Here is a 25,152-nt window from a genome sequence, read left to right on the forward strand (position 1 = left end):
TCTGAATAATTGAATATCCTTCTTTGAAATGACAAGATAGTGCTTAGGGAGCTTGACAGCATGAACTATTGTATTAATGACTGCATCTAGACGGGAGCTCAGATTTTATTATTATATGCCTTTGAAACTCATTAAGGGATATTATTAACTCCCTATCAGGGCAAAGTTCAAGATTGCCTGGTACTTGTATTCACGTTTATGAAATATAGAGAGGACTTTGCTTTTAACCGACGTGTTCTCTTCCACAGTAGGAAATAATCGCTAGTGGTGCTGTCTCTAAACCATGATTTGTAAACGGTATATTGAATAGGCTCTCACCATGATTAGGATTGTGACCCCCAACCTGCCTAACATTCCTTCCTAATGGGGAAGGTTAGAGTTAAGTTTCTTACTGTACTAAACATGAAAAGCTTTGTATTGGAGAAGGATAAATATGAATAAAATTATCAAGGGAGAACAGCATTAATAACAAGCCATCCTAGCATGTTGATAATTAATGGACTTGTGTTCAGAATGAGCCTATGATCAAATGGTCAATTTCCAACCAAGTAGGTATGCTCTGATGTGGTCTTGGGTAATGTTAGTAGTGCCGTTGTTAGAATGCCCCTTACTGAGGGCTTGTCTATATGGAGACTTAGTGCATGGCAGGCTTGGATGTGAATCTGCTGTGTACGTCAAAGCACGCTGAACTTCTAGTGCACAGCTGCAGGGTCTACAGCCCTGGCCACAGCACGGCAGGCTGGTGTGGATAGATTCACATCCGACTTGCCATGCATCAAGTCTCTGAATAGACAAGCCCTTTAGTCAGTTGAGAATGCTGATAAGCTGCATTCACCCACTTTCCAGGCCAGAAGGAGAGTGCTGATGTATGGGGCCCATTCAGAGGAGTGAGTAACTTAAACGCTGATCTTCTGAAGTGACCCATGTGAAAAATAATTTGTGGCTTATGTAGTGTATTCCTAAAAAATATCCTCTTGCACTTTTTGCTTTCTTTCAGTGTTCTTGGGCTTGTTTCTTTTGAGAACTGTTTTTCCATGTCCCATATACATTTGTGACACTGTTTATTTAAAATTCTTTAACAATTTACTAAAGTACACCCTAGAAAATAACATTGGAGTTGATATTTTATCCAATTTGATTGGTACCTGGCTTTCTATATTTTAAACTTGTGTATCTGTCTTACGTCTTATATTGTAACACAGCAATATTTTGGACACTAACATTATGCAGTATTCACAGAAAATAATTTAACTGATTCTGTTTTAACATATTAACAGACACAAATTCAGATTGTCCTATGCTGGGTTATACTATATTGTTATTAAATGGTGCTTTAAAGGGTGACTGTCAATCTAAGAATTGCACTTCCTGTCTGAATTCTTAGCCTACTGTTACAAGTAACACCAAATATTTCTATAATTGAAAGAGATTAGGGAGTTTTCACCTTGTTTAATTATGCATTTGAGTGATTTGTGTTTAGTCAGTTTCACTGTTTCCCCTATATGGCAATTCCTCCCTGTTGATTATGTGGGATTTGCACACTGCAGCAGGGGAGAAAAACCCCATATAAGGGCAGATGTGGTTGTAAAAAGACAAAAATTGGCAGGGGACTAGTGTGGTACCTGAAACTTTAACTAATTATTTTAAAATTTACTCAATTGCAGTTGATAGTGTTATTTTAAAAACACGATTAAACAGCAAATTAAAATTTCTGTAATATGGCATTAGGTGAGAGTGTAATTGTGTTAGATTGCCAAGAAAAGGGTAAAATAAATGATCTAGCCTAAACCAGCTGTGCACAGCCAAGCAAAAGGAACAGTTTTATTGCAGCCTTGTAAAGCTAGATAGACACAAAATCCAAAGTAGCTGGATCTCAAATTACATAAAGAAATACTTCTCCCCTGATAATTTCCTTACACTTGATAATTAACTGGAAGGTTTTCACATTGCATTTTTCTGAGCTGAAACCAGAGACCTTTTCAAGGTTTAATTTCAACAGATTAAGAGAGAACCCAAATAGTTATAAGACTATCCTCACTAATGCCACTTTGCCCTACTGGTCAGAGCATATGACTCAGAGTTAGGACTTTTAAGTTCTATTCCCAGCTCTCCCACTGACTTACTGTGACCTTCGCTAAGTTACTTAACTACTTTGTACCTTGCTTTACTCCTCAGTAAAATTGATAATATGGCAGTACCAGTTATCTTGGGTGTCAAGGCTTAATGTTTGTAGAACATGGAGTTAATTGGATGAAAAATACTTTGTTTGTGTAACAGAACTCTCTTATTCCAGTTCCAAGTGAAATCAGATTCCCATTAAAGAATCAAGACTCCTCAGTTCTTTTAAGAGAGCTTTGACATATGTCTTAAAATAACAAATTTGTCAGGCTGTCTTTTTACCCTTTTGATGCACCCCAATAAAGCTGTTCGACAATGACACAGAGGTGGCTTTGCAATGCATGGAAAAATATGAATGACCCTAATTGTAATTTGTCTTTTAAGATTGTGGCATCGCCGAAGTATCGTGGTGTCTTTTTTGCTGCTGCTTGCAGTGCTTACAGCTGCGTATTATATAGAAGGAACACATCAACAGGTATGCAGTTCATCCAAGTTATTTTCTTTTATGGCTGGCACTTCCTGTCCTTGTCCTATCAAAACGTACACTGAGGGGATTGAATAATGTCATACAGGAATGGTAATGCATCTACCTGAGCGTTCATTTTATGCAGCTGTTAATTCCCCCTGCCGTGCACTCCCTTCTGCTGCATAGCAAATGAATCATAGATGGTAAAGATAGGGAAGACCTATCCGATCATTCAGTCCACCTCTCTGCAGCCACATGTATTCTACTTGTCATCTATCTCTGAATAAGTGCCACTCCACATCTGCTTCTCAGAGTGTTCAGCACTGGGCTCTGCTGTCAGGAAAACTAAGGCTAAGTGGGACCATAATCTACCAAAATGTCAGGGCTCCCAGGTAGATTGTTTCTTCCTCCTTGCAGAGGATTCTTCAAACCATCTGGGATGGTCTTTCTCTCCGGACATAGAATAGTCTAATGGACTGAGCATGGGGGTGGGAGTCAGGAGCTCCTGAGTTCAAATCCTAGTGCTGTTACTCCCAATTCCTTTAAAATGGATTTTATACCTACCTGCCTCCCAGGTGATATGAAGTTTGATTGATACTTTTTGCATCGGTGCAAAAATGTAAACCATTATAGAAATGTAAGTCAGGGAGGAAGGCAATACCAAGTCTCTGATCTTGTCCTGTGGGAGACAGCCCTGTCAGCCCAGCCCTGCAAAGGAGATGGTTGGCTGGAAGCCATCAGCTGTCCCTTCTTGTTGCTCTGACTCTCTCTTCCATGCAGCCCTTTCAGATTCCAAAAATCTTGCCTAAATCCAACTCCACCTGCTTCCCCATTCAGAGATTTGACTGCCCACCTGTGGTGCTTGCAACATGTGCAGCAAGAGTCTTAACTCCCACACCAGATCTTTTATGTAGTAACCTAGCACAATAACTTTTCTGATTGTAATTGAATCCCTTGGTATAATTTTGTGAGCCCTAAGAATAGGTCAGCCCAATGAGTCATGTACCTGGGGAAGAATCTTATGCAGTTTTGAAGCATTAAAGTACATTTCATTCTGCCAGACTGTTAGGCTAACTGCCTTTTAGGTGCTTTTACAGGCATAGCAAGAGCCTCCCTGGTGCTATGCAAATGTATGTTGGTGCTAGAGAAATGACCCTTTGCATTTCAGCAGGGCTTTGATTCCCAACCTCAGCCAGGAGATCCAGGTGCTGCCATTTTCGGATTGGTGTTGGTCCCTTTCACTGACTAGCATTCAATATTGAAAATGGCCTCTAGTGCTCGTTTTCTCCATCCTCTGATGTGACTCATCTTGTTCTTATCCTTGACCTGGAAAATCAAGAGCCTGTAACATTGCAGAACTCCTACACTTGCTGTTCTGTTTTTAACCCAGGTACACCTTTATTTAAATCCAGAGGCTAATAATCACTTAGAATTCCCCTTCCAAGTGTTCTCTTATCATTGTTTTTATTAAGAAAATATAGAAACACTCAAACTCACTCCATGTAGATAGTGACTAAGTCCACTAAGTATAGATAGTGACTAACTGACCTCCATCTGGCTGTTTGGCTTCTGAAATGAGTTGATGGCTCAGTCCTGTTCTCGGTGGATAAATATCTGCTTCACAAGAACTGCCCTCACATTTGGTAGTAGCTGGCAATTTTGTCAGTTTAGAGTTCAACTGAATTCCCATTTGACCACTAGGTGGCTCTGACAGATAGTTTGGCAGATCATGGTGAGGAAGTTTACACTACTTCCGTACCTGTTCTGTGGATAACTATGGAAGCTTAGTCTCCTAGTTATCCATCCCATAACCTTTCACAGGCACTGTGTTCCCGACAGATCTTTTGCTTTATCATGCAGACATTAATGGTGGCTAGAATTGAATTACAACTATACCATTTCAGAGTAGCCGCCGTGTTAGTCTGTATTTGCAAAAAGAAAAGGAGTACTAGTGGCACCTTAGAGACTAACCAATTTACCATTGAGTACACTCATTAGTATCCTCTTTGGATCATTGCCATTTACATATAATATCTTTAACACTAGCTATACCTTACATAGATCAGCCTGTTTTGAGAACTGTCTAGAATTCAAGTTGGTCATTTTGACACTGATAAATTATCTTAAGCACTTCGGAAGAGCAGCTGCACCTTTCTTTCCTCCTCCATGAGAATTCACTCATCCTGTTTTTCTTTTGTGATTTTTCTTGTTTTTCAGTATGTGCAGTATATGGAGAAAAAATTCTTGTGGTGTGCCTACTGGGTAGGCTTAGGCATTCTGTCCTCTGTTGGACTCGGAACAGGTCTTCATACCTTTCTACTCTATTTGGTAAGAAACCTACAACTACATTTCCTTTCCAATCACATTATTCCTTTTTATAAGGTGCTTTGAGATCTGTGGATGAAAAGTGCTATATATGAGCTTGGTGTTTATATACTTGTGGACTTTAAAAAAAAAAAATCATCCATGCTGTTGAGTCTTTGTGATGTCATCTTTGCTAAATGGTATTTTGTAACCTTGTTTTGTTGTCTCTACGCTATATATCATTATTGAACTCTTGGTGAGATCCTGCAGCTGGAGATCGTCTTTACCTTGCAGAATTGGACCCATAATTTGTAATGGTAATTTTCAGTGCTATCTGCACTAATTAATGCACTTAAATAAGCAAGGAAGTTTTCTAGTATGAAGTAGCTGTAACAGATGGAAAATGGGGTCTGGACTAGGCTTTTTAGGATGCTTGGGTTTTTTTGGTAGATCAAAATGTTAATTTTCCTAGCTGAAGCTTCTGAAACATGTAGTAAATTATTCTTATAGCTCAGTCCACAGTAATTCTGTTTTATAAATAATAACAAGATACAGGAAAAATATGTCTAGATACCACACTAAATTAACCTCTAAATCTCTCTGAAGACAACCACATTGTGTTGTTTATCTCAACTTCAAATTACCTCGAAAAGTCAGGAAAATTTTGTTTTCCATTGGGCCAGTTCTTTGATTACAAACAACTATCGTGGTTTTAAAAAAGGCTTCATGGCTGCAAAAAATAATTAAAACCGTTTTGTGCAACCAACCCCATGTTGTATTTGGAACAGTTACTGATGGTTTAATTTTAGGATTGCTTTAATCATGACCAATAACACATAAAGCATTTCGGGGGAAAAAGGAGAACTCTTGTTGTTTTCCATGCAATAAAGCAATGCTGCTCAGACTGAATGACAACTGTGAAGGATGCATTCACTTGAGCATTAGGGATGTGTATGCACCATAACTGCTTTCTTAAAGTCTTTGTCGGGAGCAGAAAAGGGGAGACGTAACTATCATCTTCACTCTGAATTAAGGTGAAAAAAGGTTGTGAAGGTTACTCAGTTGTTAATTTTGAGTTATGTGGAATGTTTTAATACACTCTGGCTTTGGTTTACTTTATTTTTCCCCTCTGTACAATGGAGAGATTAGTAAAGGGGAATGTGTGTGCAAATGTAAATAAAAAAGAGGTTATATTTTTATCAGCAGGTGCAGGATAATTGTCCATTCCACACTTAAAAACCAACACACATTTTCATTGTTTGCAGGGGGAAGTTTAAAGCATAGGCTTACATGTGCAGTCTGTTGTTGACAGTAGAAGAGAGTGCATGGAAAATGGCAAAGCTCTCAGGATTCCTGTTGAGAACCCTGCCTAGATTTTTCTGCTGTCAAAATCCTTTGCTCTAACTAGAAAATAGTAGCTTCTTTCTGCTTGCAGACTGGAAGAGACTGGCATGTCTTTTGTATTGTGATAGCACCCAAAAACCATATGCGGTATCAGGGCTGCATTGGAAGACATGGCTCCTTGCTCCAGTGAGCTGACAGCATATTGGTAAAACTGTAACTGAATAGGACAGTTGGGAAAACTGGACATTGTGGACATTTACCCCACTGCGCATCAGAGCATTAATCCTAGGCTATATATATTGCTAGTTCAGTGAAGTGTGAAAAGTCACATAGCAGCCAAGCATGCCTGAAATCTGAGAGGTTCATTTCATCAACTTGTTGTAACACAGCAGAGAGTTTATAGGCACTGGAAAGAAACATTGGAGATGCAGCATCACTGAAGAACTCCACCATAAGGTACAGTGAATAGCCTTTTTAGATCTATAGTAAAGGAGAGTTCAAATGTTAAGTATTTTAAATCCTTTAAAATAGAAAAGCAAATGAAACAGGGCAGTGTTCTGCTTACATTTGGCTGTTTGTAGCAGGATACATGAACTGACAGATGTGTAGTTCGCTTAATTTTTGTCTTGTCGTTAACCTGGCTTAACTGTGTCTGCAGAGTGAATGAGTGAACACCTATTGTAACACAACATAAAATAGCATCATGTAGGCAGAGAAGCTTGGATTAGTGAAAGTACTTATTGTGGGACTTGTAAAATCCTTCTGCCAATAAAGCTGCCTTCAAGGGCACATCATCTGCCTGCCTAAGTTAAATCAGACATTCATACTAAGCGGGCACAAATCTATGGTTGTCAAACTCTCAACTCCATTGGCAATTGATAAAGAAAAATAGGCTTTATCTTTTGTCTGAAGCGTCTTACTGTGGAGGCAAACGTAGAAATGGCAAATGAGGGGCTATTTGCTATGTGAACTTCAAGATACAGTGTGGGCAGATGTTAAGTTTTTCCTATGAAGTTCTCACAATGTCTCATTTGTGATTCTCTTCCTCTTGTCTTAGCCTTGCGTTTCTCTTGAGCAGATAATGCCAAATGTGGTGGATTTTGTATTGCAAATGTGAATGCTAGGATGAGACCCACCAAACATTTACATTTGTGCCCCTAATTCAAAATCTTAACCCCTGTCTTTATTATCTGCACCTCCTAGTTGCCATTCAAACTCTGGCCAGCTTCTGATCATCCGTCTACGATAGTGAGTCCATTTAGCACAGGAATTCTCAAACTGGCGGTTAGGACCCCTTAGGGGGTCGCGAGGTTATTACATGGGGGGTTGTGAGCTGTCAGCCTCTACCCCAAACCCCGCTTTGCCTCCAGCATTTATAATGACATTAAATATATAATAAAGTGTTTTTAATTTATAAGGGGGAGATTGCACTCTGAGGCTTGCTATATGAAAGGGGTCACCAGTACAAAAGTTTGAGAACCACTGATTTAGCGTAACTCAAAGCACTGACTTGTTGAAAATTTACACATTAGTATGGAATTAAATAACTGAGATGTTGACTCCAATTTGAGACATTACTTGAGAGAAGCAGAAAGTTGGACTAGCATAGTGGAAGACTCCATGTTTGGGGACTAAGTTCTCTCTGAAAATGCATTTCCACAGTACAGTTAAACACTTGGGAGAACTGGATACATCCACATACTGGGGTTGTGTGCCAACATATGAACCTGTGTGGATTGAGAGTCAGATGACCTTAACGTAAATTCAATAGTCATTCCAGAAAACGGCAACATCTAAACACTGATCTTTCAATGTAAAAGAACAGACAAAATAGACCCCTCTGAATAACTAGAGGGAATTTATTGTAGGCCTTAAAATTCAATAGGTGTGTAACACAATTAACGTAAGTGCATTAATACAGGAAAAATGTGTGTGCTGTTTTGCATACTCTTTGGATAAATTGAGTAGAGAATCAATTTCCCACTATATGCAGGGCCGGCTCTAGGTTTTTTGCCGCCCGAAGCGCCCCCCCCCCCCCCCCCCCCAAAAAAAAAACCCACCCAGAGTGCTGCCCCAAGCATGTGCTAGGTTTGCTGGTGCCTAGAGCTGGTCCTGATTATATGGAGAGAATGCTACAAGTTGTCGTAGGCCTGGTCTACGCTGCTGCTTAAGTCGATGTAAATTACATCACTCAGGAGTGTGAAAAATATCCCCTCCCTCCAAGCAACATAGCTTTCATTGGCTTAACATGGTGTCTACACTGCGCTATGTTTGGAGGAGACGCTGTTCTGCCGACTTACCTTCTGTCTCTTGGGGAGATGAAGTACTGAAGTTGACAGGAAAGCACTTTGCCATCGACTTAACGCATCTTCACCAGACTCACTAAATCAATGTCATTGCGTCGATCACAGCAGTGCTGATTTTGTGTGCCAGTGTAAAGAAGCCCCTAGTGGTAAATAGGTAGAGCAGTGGTCCCCTGTGCGGTGCCCATGGGCACCATGGCACCCACCGGCGCCAAGCAACGAAGAGGAGAGAAGCGCATCTGCCAGAGAACATGCCGCCAATGAGCGCTTCCGGCGGAGACGCTGCCGCCGAGGAGTGCGGCCACCAGAGAAGCGTCACCACCGAAATGCCGCCGAGAAGCGTCATTGCCCGCCACACTCTTCTGAAGGCATCAGTGTGCTCTTGGCCACAGAAAGGTTGGAGACCACTGAGGTAGAGGAACATAGATGCTGTTTCTTTCCTCCTTCCATATACACTTATAGAAAATATTGTGCAAACAGAAGAGGTCCAAGTGATGACTGTTCTGTGGACGTTAACTTGAGATTTTCTCAATTCTCAGTGTTCTCAACCATGGTGTCACTTAGCTGCGTTAACTCAGTTATGTGCAGTAGTGCAGGTCCTGCAGTCACTAGGTGGCACTACAAATGTAAAAACACAAATCTGCAACGTATCTAGGCTTGGCAGAAATTGATTTTTAGTTTTATAATTTTGACAGATAATATTGATGTCAATTTAAATGTTCACAGTTGCACAAAATTATGGTGGGTGGTGAGACCATAATTATTTAATGACAGTAAATGTTGAGATTCAAAAAGTTAAAGCTTTATACCATTAAAACATTGTCAACATCACATGTCAAAAAATACTAATTGAATATCCTTAAATCAAACTCTAATAAATTCTCAAGCAGCATTTTTCTTTTTTGGCTATCTGTACATTTCTGATATAAAATCTATGGAAATATTTGTCATCTGTTTGTGTGTATGGTGAAATGGACATTTACAGACATTTATCAATAAAAATATAATCCTTCTAAACGTAAATATATGGAGCTCTTACTGACTTTCCAGAATGCTACCGATTTAAGGATCAAAGGTTTTATTTTTTTAAAAAATTTTTTTTCATCTCTATTGCTAAGGGCAGTGTTGAGTTAAGTGTATGTGTAGTATAATATCAGTTCTGTATCTGATAGCTCCTGAATCTGAGAATTTATACCCTGCATCAAAGGAAACACAAAATACTAACTTGTGACTGCTAGGTGCAACTGCAGAGTGTAATTGAAGTCTTTCAGAAGAGCAGTATAAATTATTAGTCCAGGTGTATTCAGAAGTTCTCCAGCTCATCATATAGGTGTATTAGGTGTCTCAAACTGGTTCATTTAGCTGTCCAATATATCAGATTTTTAAAAATAATTCACAAGCTCTCTAGGTAAAAGATTTTGTGTTCATTGCACATTATACATGCTCCTTGTTGTTAATATATATTCACCTCCCATTTTTAACATACTCATTTAAACCAGATCTAACAAATTACTTGTGTACACTTCATTAGCCGGTAAAAGGATTTCTGCTTTGATACCATTGATGAAAACACTTCAAAATGATGTAAAAATCAAATCAGGCCTCAGTGACTTGATCTGTTGGGAGTAGAGAGTAGAGCAGCAGTAAAGTGGTTTTTAAATTACTCATAATTAATTGCTCATACCAAATCTGAATGCACAGTGAGATTGTTGAAAATGCAATTACATGATTAGACAACAGTGCTGTCAGGCTGACCCATGTGCTTCTGAGCGTTTGTTGCTGCTTGCAATAACATCTTTGCTATTCTGGGAAGTGCTAGCATATATCATATACGATACAGGTGCATCTTTTAAAAATACATAGCCCTATATTTGACATGTACAACTATGGTAATATCAGAACAACTATGCACAAGCAAGCTGTTAGCTTGGCAAATAATTCAGTAGAATTATGTGTGCAGTAGATCCAATATGTGAATGACCCTGGATGTTTGCTCTCTCTAGCCTAGTTGGTTATTTTCCAAGTGTTAAAACAATGATTTGTCTGGATCCTTCAGAGGATCTCAATCCAGCTACTTGTCCTGCCATCCACAGAGAGGTAGATCATAATATCAGAAGGTAAAAGAGCATTGGAGGGTGGCATGAAGCGGTAGGTATTAAAATCTAAACCAATCTCTACTTTAGGGGAGGTTTACTGTCAGTAGGGGACTGTGATTAGTATCAATTTAAATCTGATTGCTTGTATTTAGGTTTTGTTGCTCTTTGACTACTAGAGGGATCTTCTTGAGTGTGCCTGAGTGTCAGTGTGTGATATTTAATGGTTATTCTTACACTTAATTGCCATTTACTAGTTATCTTGAGGAACTTCCTTGATGTTAGACTGTATCTAAAATTGCTGCTCTGGATTGGTTTCTAGTTTCATGCTGCTTCTCTGTTTTTTATCCAGTGAAAAATGCAACATTTTAACTGGACTTTTGGAAAACAATGCTCACCATTGCCACTAAGTGTCACTCTGAGCACAAGACTGGAATGTAATACGGCTTTAAAATATAGTGTGGAAGAAGACTACATGATTCTTCCAATAAATCTTCATTCTGACACCTTTCAAAACACATCTGCTGGCTTAATTTCCTTAAGACATTGTTTTTCTTACATCTCTTTTGAAAATAACGTTTTAAAAATAGAAATTGACATGTAGCTCTGTAGGGATACAAAATCTATTTGGCCACTAATTCAGACATTTTTTCCATCGGCCCACTGCTTCTTTCTATTGTCAAAAATAACTTCTCACATATTGCTGGCATTTTCAAACAGAAACAGAATGAATCACTTAGTTACCAGAAGAGCAGATGACCAAAGGTAGCTAGTCATATGCAAGGAATTCATATCACTAAAGGAGGTCTCTTTGCTGTTACAAAAAGTAATGAATGAGCTGCCAGTTGAACTTGTGACCATATGATTGGTTTGCAGTGCATACTTTAATGATGATTGACACTAGGTGGAGCACTTGTTTGAAGTATTGCTTGCAAATGCTGTGTAGTGTTCATCAAAGCCCCTTGCCTCGTGACTTAATTTCAGTTCATCTCTGGCACAGAAATTGCAAAAGTAGATGAAACTGAGACAAACAGAAAACAATTTCAGAATTATTGCTCATTTGAAAAAAAAAAAAAAACACCTTTGCAGAAACAAAAGGTCAGTGGCCTCGTGGAGCTGATAATTTGTTTTCTGTCCTAACATTGATGGCTAAGTGGAAGTGAATCCCTTACGGATCAGATATGTGAGGGGCAAAACCAGTTTCAGCTGTTGGAGTTGCGTGATATTTTTAAAAATGAATTTGTATGTCTAATTACCACTAGAGGCAAGTGGAGCAATTGTTGACTATGTTTTCATTGATAGTCCTGGTATGAAATAGAACAAACAGGAAATGTAACAGTGTAACAAGAACCTCCAGGCCTCACCCACAGTGGCAGAATACAGGAATGCATTGTGTGTGGATGATGGAAGGGACGTTAAAGTCTTCAAAGCTTTCATATGTGGGGTTAGTCTCTGTAACGAAACCTCAGTGAAAAATCTTGTAATAAAAGAAAGGAAGTGACATTGCAGTAACTGCCGTCCGCTATAAGTGATAAAAACAGTCTTATGAAGACAGAAGATGAATTAAATATGTTGCATCCTCCTTACAACTAAGTGGGCACCGAAGGAATGTGTTTGGATTCCTTCTAGGTTGGAGATTAGTGTGCTTTGGGCTTGAATCAGTTCTGGGGTTTGTTTGATTGATTGGGCCAGGAGCTCACAAGCTGGTCTTCCATGAGTTCAGCAGCTTGGAACTGAAAAAAGACCCACTTGGTCTGACCTAAATGTCAGGTAATTCAGTTTGGGATCTGCTGACTTAAAATCCAAACATCTTGTGCAATAATCACTGGTTAATTAACTTGTACAAATACTGTTGCGAACCCCAATCATTCAAAAACTACGTCAGGCCCTCTGAAATCATGAGATTGCCTTTAAATCATGAAATTTTAAACAAACAAATATGGGGAGGGGGGTTTTCTTATTTTGCCTCCGGGTTTTGAGCCTTTAGAGTACAGTCAGGTCATGGGTTTTTTTTAGTCTACATGGCAGGAAAATCTTAAATTTTTCTTAAATGAAATCTGCAATTCCTATGTAATCATCTGATTCCAGGAGCTGGGCTTTTAAGAACACTGAATATCCCAAGACTCATGGTAAAATTGCAAGAGTTGGTAACACTGGAGATGGGTTTTGTCCAGTTGTGTGGTAATTTTGTGAAGTGGTCATACTATTTCTGAGAATCAGCAAACTTGTTTTCATTTCCACCCTGTGCTGGGATTGGAACAAAGTTACCATTTGGGTAATTTTGCAAACCCCATGCACTCACCTGCCTTTCCAGCTTTTGATTGTAAGAACCATTTTTAAAAGCTGCCAGAATGGCAGCCTCCATTTTGTTGTTCATGTATAAAATGTTGCTGTTAAATTATTGGCTGGAAGACTCTGCCTTTTACTGATTCTCCACTACTTTGCAAGGAGTCTTACCCTTCTCATGTGGATCCTTCAAAATTAATGTTAGTAATTGGAAGATTGATGGATTCCATGTGTGTAGAAAAATGTGAGAAACAAACAAAGAACTTGCTTCTTTAGCAAGATGGGAAATGTTTTCTCTTTCCCCCCTGCATGCAATTCTTCTACTTGAGGAAAGTGTCCATTTCCAGTTTGTATCATTCTTCAGTTTGCGTGTCGGCTTACAAGCCTAGGACAAACTAAACAAGTGTCAATTCTGTCCTGTCCAATAGCTGGGATCAGATTACTGTTGTTGACCAGGAAAGGTAGTTGAAAGAAAAATGTGTTGAACACAGAACATGATTCAAAAATATTTTGAAATGGAGCCTGTTTGTATGAGGATTGTTCATGACTCTGTTTCTGTCTCATTTGTTTCCTTCATGCCAACTTCCTTTAGCTGTCCTAAGCTATTTACAGTGAACTGAAACATCCTGGAACACATGGATCAACATGGAGCTTAGAAAATTAATTTTGTCTATCACTGTTTGATGGGAACACCTCTTTAATTCTCACATGAGCTCTATTCTGCTTGATGCTGGAAGTATTTAGACTAAATACGCAACTATGCATTGCAAGAGTCATAGTGGATTAAACTGTGCAGAGCTACCAATTTAGTTGGGTAAATTTCTTGTGTTAATTTCTTAAGTCTTCTCTCCATGTGAAATCTTATTTATTTTTAAGGGTGCCTATCATAAAATGCGAGTCCTGTGGGACAAACCATGCTAATGTTTATCTGTCCATATCAATCTTAAATATATACAGAACAGGGAACTGAATTCTGAGATCACAGAAGTGTTGTGTATGTCTTCCCAATGGTATTTAAAGTGGTCAGACATCAGAATCTAGACATCTTCTCTGAAGCCTGAATCATTATAATAAATCTCTTGCATGAGGTGAATCAGTACGCTGGGGTCGGCTTCCTGGCACTTAGTCTTTAAATGTCTATACGATGTTAGTGTCGTGGTGGCTCTTAAACAATATTGAACGTTTTAGCCAGCAGCGGTGACTTGGAGTTATATCCATCAAGGGAGTAGAGTGGATGCTTGGCATGATATTTTGATCTTTCAAAGATTTACAAGCTGAATATTTCAAACTCTTTTATGAAAACAAGTTTTGTTTTTATTTACTCAGTTCTCTTCTGCATTGTGCCTGCAATTCAAGCTGCTTTGCTGGGAGACCCTACAATACCCTTGTGTATTGTGTTTTCCCAGTCATGCACACATCCTGTTATTTCCTCTGTTCTGTTCCCATATGCAGATCTGAATTTTGTATGTTTCATGTTGCTCTTTGCTCACAAGAACAGAGCAGAGATAAGGCACAACATAACCCAGCAAACCAAGATACAGCTGGAAAGGCTAAGAGTAGGCTTTACCACCATGTCAGTTTGAATTGATATTATAATGTGCTCTTCACTGATCATAAAAATATATCATTGGTTAAAGGAGGAAAGTGGGAGAATGCAGACCTCAGGACAGATGGGTGTTGAGGGAGGACAGGAGTAGCGTATAAACCCTCACACTTCCTACCTTGCCTCGCATTCCAGTTCTGCCCATAGGCAACCAGAAATCTGCTTGTAACTGCTACTGAGGAGGGGAGGGGGGTGTTCTGGGTGGCATCTTTCATTTACCATAAGTATTCTTGTAAAATAGCTGTATTTTGTTTTAATATCATGCCAAAGCCCGAGTTTCTCCTGGAAGTAACACCATGGCTATGCTGCACGTTTAACGGCACCACATACATCATCCCCTGGTGACTCTTGTTCGGTTGTATTTGGAGCTGCTTGTTCATCATCTGGGATTTCCATTAGCCATGCTCTGAGAGGAAAGACTTAACTGAGGTGGGAATAGAAAAGAGCTAAATTAAATGTATAGGTTCCTGATGTAAAATTAGTGCAAATATGGGAATACAAAATTAGTACATTAAAGCTAGCCCAAGTGATTTGGAAAGCTAAAGAAACTCCAAGCTGAGAACTTCTTTGTTCTTAACTCCTGCTTTACAGCTTTCATTGCAACTCAGATAATATGTGAAATCATTCAGCCTTCTTGGACCCTCGTGATATGTGGACAGACTGGGTTGATTTCAGAAGAGGGAGGAAAAACAACTTCCCAGAGTCAGAAATCTACACATGCTCATAGTCTGTACTTAGATGAATATGGACTAGCAACCTCTCTGATTCCAAGCTGTTGCAGTTGGGGTGAAAATGCTTTGGCTTATTAGCCAACTATCTCCATGCCAATTTTCCCTTTTAGTCACATCTGAAATGAACAGTTTTCTGTGTGTTCAGCTGCCCGCCAGTCCTGAAGATAAAAGGTGCTGTAACTTAGTCTTGTTTTCCTGAGAGGTGTAATGACTTAGTAGATAAGTATGAGATGAGTCGCAGGCTGTGGCAAAGCTAGCAGGCTGTTTCCCATGAGAAACTAGCTCTTGTTTTTCTTATTTATCTTAAATCAAATATAGAATGACACATTTTCCCCTTTTAGTGTAAGGGGGGAGTCTTGTACCAAGTACTAAAAATTCCATATGCAAGGAAGAAAACAAGTTTATAGCCCACCAGAATATGTTCAAGATAATCCCCCATCTCTGTGGAAGTTGTATCATTTTTCCTTGTCATAAAATGTTTTTAAATTAGAGCTAGTCTAAAATTATATCTTCCTAAATATAAAATGTTAAAATTAGATCTAGATGTACTTGTGGGGCTAGCATCATTTCAACAATATGAATGATCTGTAAAGGGAGAGCTGAGAACCACATTTGATATATGGTTTGATGCTCCATAATTTTGTTCATTGCATAGATACCAAAGTAATAAGTAACATAGAAATACCGTAGATATTTCTTTTGATACTTACTTCCCCTTACCTTAAAGACTTTCTAATATAGTTTACATGCTGACATTTTTGAGGATGTGATTTGACTTTTTTATCTTGAAATACATATCCTTAATTTTTATCCCCCCCCCGCCTTTCTTTTTTTTCTTTGAGTGAGGAGATAGTAAAAAATCTGTACTAATTGCTTCTACTTAAATATGTTTTGTACCTGTTTGGAAATCTGTGCTTTCTGGAGACTTTAAATGCTGCCTTCTAGAATAACTTCCTACCCCAGAATAACAATGGGTAGATTCTAACTTTGGTGATTGATCAAAGCATTGAACGAAAAATAAATCTAGGGCTCCAAATGTATCCATAGGTTCAAATAAAGCTCCCTTTTATAACAAATCAGGGCTTTTTAGTTAGTGATTCCCCTAAATTACTTTTGCCAAAAATAGATTTGCATCAAGTCCTTACTGGTGACCACCCCTTGTCTCATTTGATTTATAAATTGCACAAATATTTCTAACAAATCACATTCCAGTCTAACCACAGGCTAGACCTGTTGGTCATTGTAAGAGTGTGGAGAGCAAATGTTTCTCCCCGAATCAGCAGAAGATTACTGACTCCAGTGTTTTTTGCCCCTGCAATTAAAAAGAAGAAAATGGTGATTAGATATTACTTAACTTGACATTTTAATGATTCTTCTGGCTTCTTTGACAAACAATACCTCTACTAAGCCTACCAGTTTTGCTACCGTTTATTTAGCGTAACGGGGATTGGAGTGATTTTAAAATGTATGTCCATTTAAAGATGGACCTAAAGTTAGACTTAAGCAGTAGGTATTTCTTAATAGGTTACAGTAAATTGACCCACCATAAAAATTAACTCAAACTTTGGAAAAGCCATTAATGCCTTTTAAAAAAAAAAAAAAATTTGGTAAGCAAACATGGGTACATGGGTGAGATAAAGGTCAAAAACTGTGACTGAGGATTAATATTTAGACTCAAAGAGCAAAAAGAAAACACTTGAAGAAAATAGGCAGGTATTTTCAAAGGACCTGGAGGGGCTGGGCATTCTAATTGCATTGAAAGCCAATGAGAATTGGGTACCAACGCCCATTTGTGTCTTTGAAAATCACCCCACCCACATAGTTTGACTATCATTATTGCTAGATATAAAATAAAATGGCACCTGTCTTTGTTGCAACATTTATCATATGACCTTACAACAGCTCTTGCCCTGTCAGGACCACACTTCTAGTTGAGTGGATTTTCCTCCCGGGCCGCAGATTGCCCACCCCTGAGTTAGACCAACCCCAGTCTTTTGAGATTCAAGGGGAAATTACGGACTTGTGGACCAAGACAGTGTACATTCATAATGGAGGCTCGGTTCTTGAGACTAGATACTGTATGTGGGCTTTGCAGGTCTGAACTGGAACAAAAACACATATCCGAAATATCACATGCAGTCTGCCAAACCATGATATGTTGTCCAGTTGACTTTACTTAAAGCAGCAGAGCTCAGCTGCTTTAAGTAAGGGGCACAAGATTGTTTTGCCTCTCTTACATGGCTAGTTCTGAATTTGAGTACTCCACACTTGATAATCATTCTAAATGAATCTTTTACATTTTATTTCTTATTCCAGTTAAAATGTGGTTTCTGTGGGATCCATAATTTCAACTTTTTTCCATTCTAGAATTGTTTGCATTTCAGTAGAAGAGTTGTGCTAAATTGATTTAGTCGTCAGGTGGCTGGAGGGATGTTTTCAGCTCTATTCTGAAATGTATTTTTCCATTGACTGCTTCTTGCTTTAGGATTTTTCCTTTTGCAGACTTCAGTTGTTGAAACAGTTAGAGCTGGGTTAATGGGAAGATGCGTATTTGAGACAATTAAGGCATTCAAGAGATGGCAACACTTATTATTAGATCTGAGGGAACCTAGGCTATTAATTGTGGCAAGTTGTTAAACAGTGAATAGGGGTTATGTGTGTGTGTGTGGTTTCCTTTTATAACAATTATCCTTAGCAGACCCCCCTATTACATTTTCTTTGTCTTCACTTGCTGTGCTCAAAGTTAAAATGTAAGCTTCTCCAGGCAGGGACCTATCGTAAATTGTCCGCAAGCCTTCATTTCAAAATCTTGGCCTTCAAGATAGTGGTAATTTCACTTATTGAAGTAAAGCAGAGGGCATTACTGTGCTGGCAATTGTACTGTTTTTCTTATGCTGCTATAAGATTGAAACTAACCGGTTCTGCACTTGCAGTCTTTCATCACAGCTGGCCACAGTTACATTATACTGTGGTATGTCTTCCAAATTTTGTGGAACTGAAAATCGTACTTCTTGATTCACACCCCATGTCTCTGACAACCTTGGCAATGAACTTGCCCTTACCCTCAAGAGACCATGAGCAATGGCACTTGACTTTGGGGTTTTCCTCCATGCAAATTTTCAGCTGAGGAGAATTATGTTGCAGATTTGAATAGTTTACAGCTTGAGGCACAAGGCCTTAAAAGATCTTTTACTGCATGAAGCTATCTGGGTATAGGAGGGGAAAAAATCAAGTTTCCTTGAAATTTTAGGGCCTATCAAGGAAGGGATGATCTTTAGGATCTGGTTTCAGTTCCCAGCTCTGCAACTGACTTGCTGTTTGACCTTGGACAAGTCACTTAATCTTTTCTGGTGTTGGTTCTCCATGTATAAAAAGGGGATACTTTCTTTGTCGTGCCCTTTGTCTGTCTTGTCTGTTTAGATTGTAAACTCTTGGGGGCAGGGACTGCCTCTTACTATGGATACATACAGGATCCAGCCTCTAGACAGTACTGCAGTACAGATAATTAGTAATTTTTCACCCGTCTGCAGTGTCTTTGCCCTACAGAATCAGAACAATTATTTGGTATTTAACAGGTCTGAATCTGCTCTCATATTGTCTTTACTTCAGTGCAGTTCCTTTGACGGAATTGCTCCTAATTTACCATGAGATCAGAACTATAACTTTATTTAAATAATTACAGAAAATAGTTCAAGTTAGTGCCTATTGAGCATTAGATCAGTCTCCCAACAAAAGAACAAGGAGAGAGGTACAGGTAAAAGAATTGGCTTGACTGCAAAGTGGAAATTTTCTTACTTGTTTCAGTGGTCTAGAATTGAATAGCCTATAACTGATGGCCAAAGTTACCACGTGAAAATTAAAATAGACTGGGTATTTTCTCAGTAGGACTTTTCCACTATTTTGTATACCTAAAATAACTTGCTACATATACTAAATTTTGTAATTCTGTTGTTCAGTCAGTTCAGAGAAACTGCTAACATTGACAAGAGTGAACCCAATGAAAAACCACCTCCCAATGCCTAGATAAGAACTCCAGTAAGCTGTTCATTCTCATAGATTTTTAAGGACAGAGTGATTTTCTACTCTGACTTCTGTGGGCCTAACACAGCCCATAAAATTTCACCCAGTATTTCCTGCAACAAGCCCATAAACTCTCCCAAATAGTCCCTGGTCTCTGTATTAAAATAATTTTTTAAAATATCGTATAAAGGGAAATAGAGCTGTCCAAGCAATAGGTGTCGTGCATCAAGTGCCCTCTCCTCCCATTATCATTACATTCACAGATTTATTCGCTGTATAATAAATATAATTTCGATTTGCTTTTTGTACTGTGATTCCCTGCTGATCTAATAGACTGAAAGTCACTCAAGAAAAAAACACAGAGGAAAATTGTTGACAGAATATCTCCCAAAATGATGACAAAAACCCACCATGTAATTAATAGCAGAAGCTAAAGACTGAGCAATACTTGCAGTGTATGTAAACACAATTGATTATTAATTTATTCTGCTAAGGCTAAGACTGTGGGTGAAATTAAGTTTGCAAAAACTCTGTTTTAATAAAAATTTCTAAACAGTTTATACAGTTTGAGCATGTTGCTGAAACACAGATGTTGGAAGGTGATTTTTAAGCCGATTCTTTGTGTTTGAAACTCTTGATGTCCAGCATAAGGATAAATCTGAACTATTTGCACAGATTTATAGTAATTTTACTATTTTATAGTCCTACAATGGCAGTTTGTTCCATTATTTAACTGTATTGCATTTTGGTTCTTGTACACATTTGAAGCCATCTGTACCTGAGATCTGGCCTCAATAAAATGCGTTGGTAACCTTTAATAGAAGGCAGAGTCCGTGAGTCAACTTAATTCCATTAATAATGGCACTTGCACAAAAGTTGAGCTTTAAAGCGCTTTACAAACAATTTTCTGAGCACCTTATACATTGGAAACTGAAGCAGAAAGACTGTGATTTGCACAAGAGATTGCTGACATACTAACTGATGTTTTAAGAAAAGAGTGGAGAGAAGGGGAGGAACACTTCAAAATACTGTCAGGTCCAACTAGGCTCAAAACCTAGGTTTTGTAAAACCTGTTTTTGCAAAACTGAAATCAATAGAAATACTTTTATGGGATCTTTTTAAAAAATATTTGAAATAATTGCATTTTGTTGTTGTTAGGATGTAAAGATTCCTTTGCAGTATTTGCATCTCAAACATTGCTGGTCTGTGCCAATGCATGAGAAACTGAAAGACTATTCAGCTTCTTTATTAATTGCTTGTGTGGAATAATATGGGGAAAAACCATTGGTTAAAAGTATACTTTGATTTTTTTTTAAAGTTCTTCAAGTTTTAAGTCTACAATGTTACTACTAATACAGGCAAGGAAACGTATTTTAACTTCATAGTCCCTTAAAACTGAAACAGGAGCACTTTAGATTTTCTTATGTTTGGAGTTGGATGTTTATTTACTTACATGCATCGGAAGGCTGAGACCATTGTATATAACATTATAGACTATATCTAATGTCAAGTGTGGAAGTACATTTCCTGGATGCATTTTGTGTCCTGATAGGTTTCCTATTAGCCATATTATTTAAGGTAAAGCTAACTCTTGTTTAATGCACACAAAATGTATTGAAAAGTTCTTGTCTGATATATTTTTCAGGGTCCACACATAGCATCAGTTACACTTGCTGCGTATGAATGTAACTCAGTTAATTTTCCTGAACCACCGTACCCTGATCAAATTATCTGTCCTGATGAGGAGGGGATTGAAGGATCCATCTCTTTATGGACCATAATCTCAAAAGTCAGGCTAGAGGCCTGCATGTGGGTAAGGTTTAACTTACACAATTTTACCTAAAATAAACAAAGCAATGCTGGCTTTTGCTGACAGCAGTAACATATAACTCTTCATGTTGGAGGCATGATTTGCTGATTCACTTTAGATGTCTGTATTAGATCTGAACATCTTCAAAATGTATTAAACAGAAGCAGTTGAAAATGGTTGGGTCAATTTTTATCAGCTCCAGGATTGGAGTAAGGTTGGGGAAAAGAAATCTTCTACTTTGTTATAGGAATTTCTTCTATAGAGTCCTATAAAAATCACCTCTGTTTCCAAAGCGTAACTGTTTTTTCTAGGCACTTTAGCAGAAAATGCATGACATTTACGAGCAACTAAGTGCAAAAAACAAGTTTTTGAAAGGAGATTCTTTGCCCCAGCTGCGCTTGCAGATTAAGGACTGAATCCTGCAAGCAGTGAGGCAAGTGAGTGACTTCACTCTCATGAATACTCCCTTCGAAGTCCATGGGCATATTCAAGCGAATGAAGTTATTCATATGTGTTGAAAGGATCAGGTCCTAATGTTGTAGCAGATGCCCTGATCTTGGGGCTGCATCAGTTTTCTGTTGCGTTGCATGTAGCCTGTTCACATGCTACGCGTTGAAATTAAAAATCCATGTTTTCCTGATGAAAACATTCACTTATAAAGCAAAAAAAGGAAAAAAAAAAAAAAAGCTATCTGCTAAACACTGAAGCACACTCTTAGGGCAGGTATTTAGTGAGGTGGATGTGGGTGCTTGTCCTTGGAAATGCACTCTAATTTTAGTTTAGTGTTCACTTCTTTGGCTTTTTAAAATTTGTTTATTGAAGAATATTGGTCAGCTAAGATGTCTTTTTCCCATAAAATGTAAACTATTTTGAACTGAAACTTACACAAACATATCTGTTTTGAACTGCTTTTATGCCAAAAGGTTACCACTGATGACTTCCTGTTCTGACCATTGGTTTAATTATTAAATACTTGGTTCTCCAATTCAGATGTTGGGGATGGAATGGGATCATTATAGTATATCTTTTCTAACTTGTTTCTGGAAGCCTTAAAGGTTTGAAAATAACCCATAATAGACTTTATATTTTGGTTATTACAGTTTTAAAACTTGTCAGTGACCCTATCTCCAGCACAGAAGTTAAATGTAGATCATACACATTACAGGTTTATAAGTACAGTGTACAAATACTTACAAAAAAAAATCTTCAAGGATAGAAGTGCAAACCCCCAGCCCTCTCAAAAACAAACACAATATACGTTTTTAATGTTTCCTTTTGCTAACTAGAGACCAAAATTGCATAAATATTTCCATATTTGAAAAATAAGTAGAGTTAACTGAAAATCTCCCACAAACAAACGTCTATAAGACAGTAAGTTCGGGATCTCTTTCATTCTTTCTTTCTTCCTACTGCTCCACATCATAGTCTTCATGAAGTTGGAGCAATAAGAATATCATTTAAAATTAAGTTCTAGGGTTGCAAGGAAAATGTAGCTCAGGATGAATGTGCTTGCTGCACATCTTTGTTAATGTATAAAATTACTGACCTAAACTGAAAATTAAGTAGCTTAGACCGAAATGAACACACAGTTGCATGCCTTGTAACTGATTGTACCCTATCTTGAGAGGAGAGAGAGAACAAGAGGTACCTTCTAAGGCCTTTCTTTGTGCTGCTTGCTGGTTCAGACCAGGGGAATTTCAAGACTATCTGAGCAAGCCAAAATGTTTTGTGTAATCTCCTCTTTCTTCCTACCCTCCTCCAAATATATTGTCAGCTACCTTTTTATTGAACTTTGGCTGTGGTAGATTTCCCCATGGGCGCATCTTCAATTTGCCATTGGTGTCTACTATAATGTTATGCTTTCTTGGACTCTTTCATGAGTACCTAAACATTTCTTAAGAAGAAAAGGCGTACTTGTGGCACCTTAGAGACTAGCAAATTTATTTGAGCATAAGCTTTCATGAGCTACAGCTCACTTCATCGGATACATCCAATGAAGTGAGCTGTAGCTCATGAAAGCTTATGCTCAAATAAATTTGTTATACTCTAAGGTGCCACAAGTCCTCCTTTTCTTTTTGCGAATACAAACTAACACGGCTGCTACTCTGAAACCTAAACATTTCTTGTTAACTTTCTGTAGGTCAAATCAAATTGGCAGCTGCGCTGCTGCTACCATTGTTTTTCTTTTGTCTTTACTCCAAGTTTGCTTTTATAGAAACCACTGAAGAATTCTTGGTCCTATCACTGTTAAATCCAAAATCCTTTTATGTGGAACACAATACTAAATTCCTGAAAAGGAAGTAAATGGACCAACAGTTTTAGTAACTCAAAATGTGACACATAAATAGCAATATTAATTTTTCTCCTTGCAAACTGAAACCAAGAACAGTAGGTTGAATTTTTTATTAGTGTCTGATTATGGGAAACTAACTCATGAAAACTAAAAAGTTATGAACTATCAATTTCTAGTAATCTCTACAATCTGAAACTGTCAATACAGCTGTTTAAAATTCAGACACAAAGGGGTATTAGAGGGAGCCTTTTGCATTGTCTAATTCTCCGGTTCCCTGGCTCATTGGGTGAGCAGGGACTGGAAGTGTTGCTGACAGCATCCTGGTGCCCAGTAAGGGAGTGAAGCAACATTACTAAACACTAATTGCTGTTAGACAATTAGTGTGTAACCATGTGGAGTGGCTCCAAAGTGGATCCTGGCCCTTTCTCCTTGATCAAAAGGTGACAGTCAGTATAAAACGGGCCTCAACAGTCCTGGCTTGCAGAAGGTGTTTTTAAAGGGCTTTCAGCCTGCTGGGGGTAGGCCAGTTTTCAGAGCCTTCCACCCCACAGAAGCTATGAATTGAATAGCACCCTAAATGTGTTGCAGCTCTTTTGTGTTTTTATTAGAAATTACCTGAAAAGGTAAAAATGTGTAATCTCTCCGGATTGGCGGAACAGGCAGTCTGTGTCTTGACCAAGATAAAGTTTAAAAGAAGCTTTCTAGATGAGTAGTTTCCCATTTTAACTGTATGCATTTGTGCAAAAGAATGTTGATTAGCACTTGCCTTTCTAATTCCTTGTTGATGTAGGGAAACTCTAAGCAAATATCAGATGGAAATTTTAACAGTAAGAGTAAACAGCCATGTTTGCAAAAGATAGTATATAGTTGTTGGTTTGGATCACTTAAATGCTTCCTTTTTTACATATTAAGGCAATCTGTCTTGAGTAGACATGGAATCATATGATCTCGTTGTACTTTCGAGATGTTTTGTAACAAAGACCTTGTGATTTAACCAATTTAAGGAAAGTTCACTTCTAGTACACACATGGGAACCTTTCCCTTCATGAATAAAATGAAGCCAAGCAAATTGGCACATTGTTGTGAAGCAAACATTACTTCTGTTCTTGCATCACCTTGAGAACATAATCCCAAATTATTTTTTCTGAAAAATAGCTATAACTGTTTCCAAGCTTAACTTTCCATGTATCAGAAATAGACAGGCTAATGATGTTTTGGTGGTGGTGTATTCATGCAGATTTGTTACACATGTGGACAATAGGAAGACAAACATATCAGGGGGGTGTATTTATACAGTACACAAACAGGGAGTTTGGGTAATAGTATAACTGATGTATTTTTATAGTGTTTAAAATCAACCTGTTGATTTAGAATATACAAAGCAGCTGGGATTCTCCCTTACATACAGCTGCATACAGAATATGAACAAAGGAAACTGAAGGGCTTTATGCTGCTTTAAAGGAATATAAAAGCATTTGTCATTTGCTAATGGTTCTTAGTAAGAAGGAACATCTGCGTGTGGCTAAGGGTTAGCACTTTTCCAACAAAGCGCCCACCTATTGTGCTATTACGTATCCTATATTTAAACCATTTGCATTTAATCCAAGTTCCTGTTTCATTAACCTCTGTTTATCCGTATGTCTAATACTGATTTAAAAAAAAAACAACAAAAAACAAAAACTAAAGCTGTATCTACCCACAAGGCTGAAATGAGTCATTTGATGTCCCAAGAAAACCAATCATTTTCCTGCAGTGAAAAGGCAACCCTACTCTGATTCTTA

The 25,152-nt window shown here is 38.2% G+C and overlaps 1 protein-coding gene across 6 annotated transcripts in view; it reads left to right on the top strand.

Moving 5' to 3' along the window:
* VMP1 (vacuole membrane protein 1) overlaps positions 1 to 25,152 on the top strand; it is an 88,412-nt gene that overhangs the window by 15,824 nt on the left and 47,436 nt on the right. For all 6 annotated transcript variants that reach the window (XM_048824044.2, XM_048824049.2, XM_048824046.2 and 3 more), the window contains 3 exons: positions 2,503 to 2,593; positions 4,802 to 4,912; positions 20,914 to 21,081. In XM_048824044.2, coding sequence (XP_048680001.1) covers positions 2,503 to 2,593; positions 4,802 to 4,912; positions 20,914 to 21,081 — 370 coding nt within the window. The remainder of the gene's footprint in view (positions 1 to 2,502; positions 2,594 to 4,801; positions 4,913 to 20,913; positions 21,082 to 25,152) is intronic.

Source organism: Caretta caretta, chromosome 17, assembly GCF_965140235.1.
Source record: "Caretta caretta isolate rCarCar2 chromosome 17, rCarCar1.hap1, whole genome shotgun sequence".
Classification (NCBI taxonomy): domain Eukaryota; kingdom Metazoa; phylum Chordata; order Testudines; family Cheloniidae; genus Caretta; species Caretta caretta.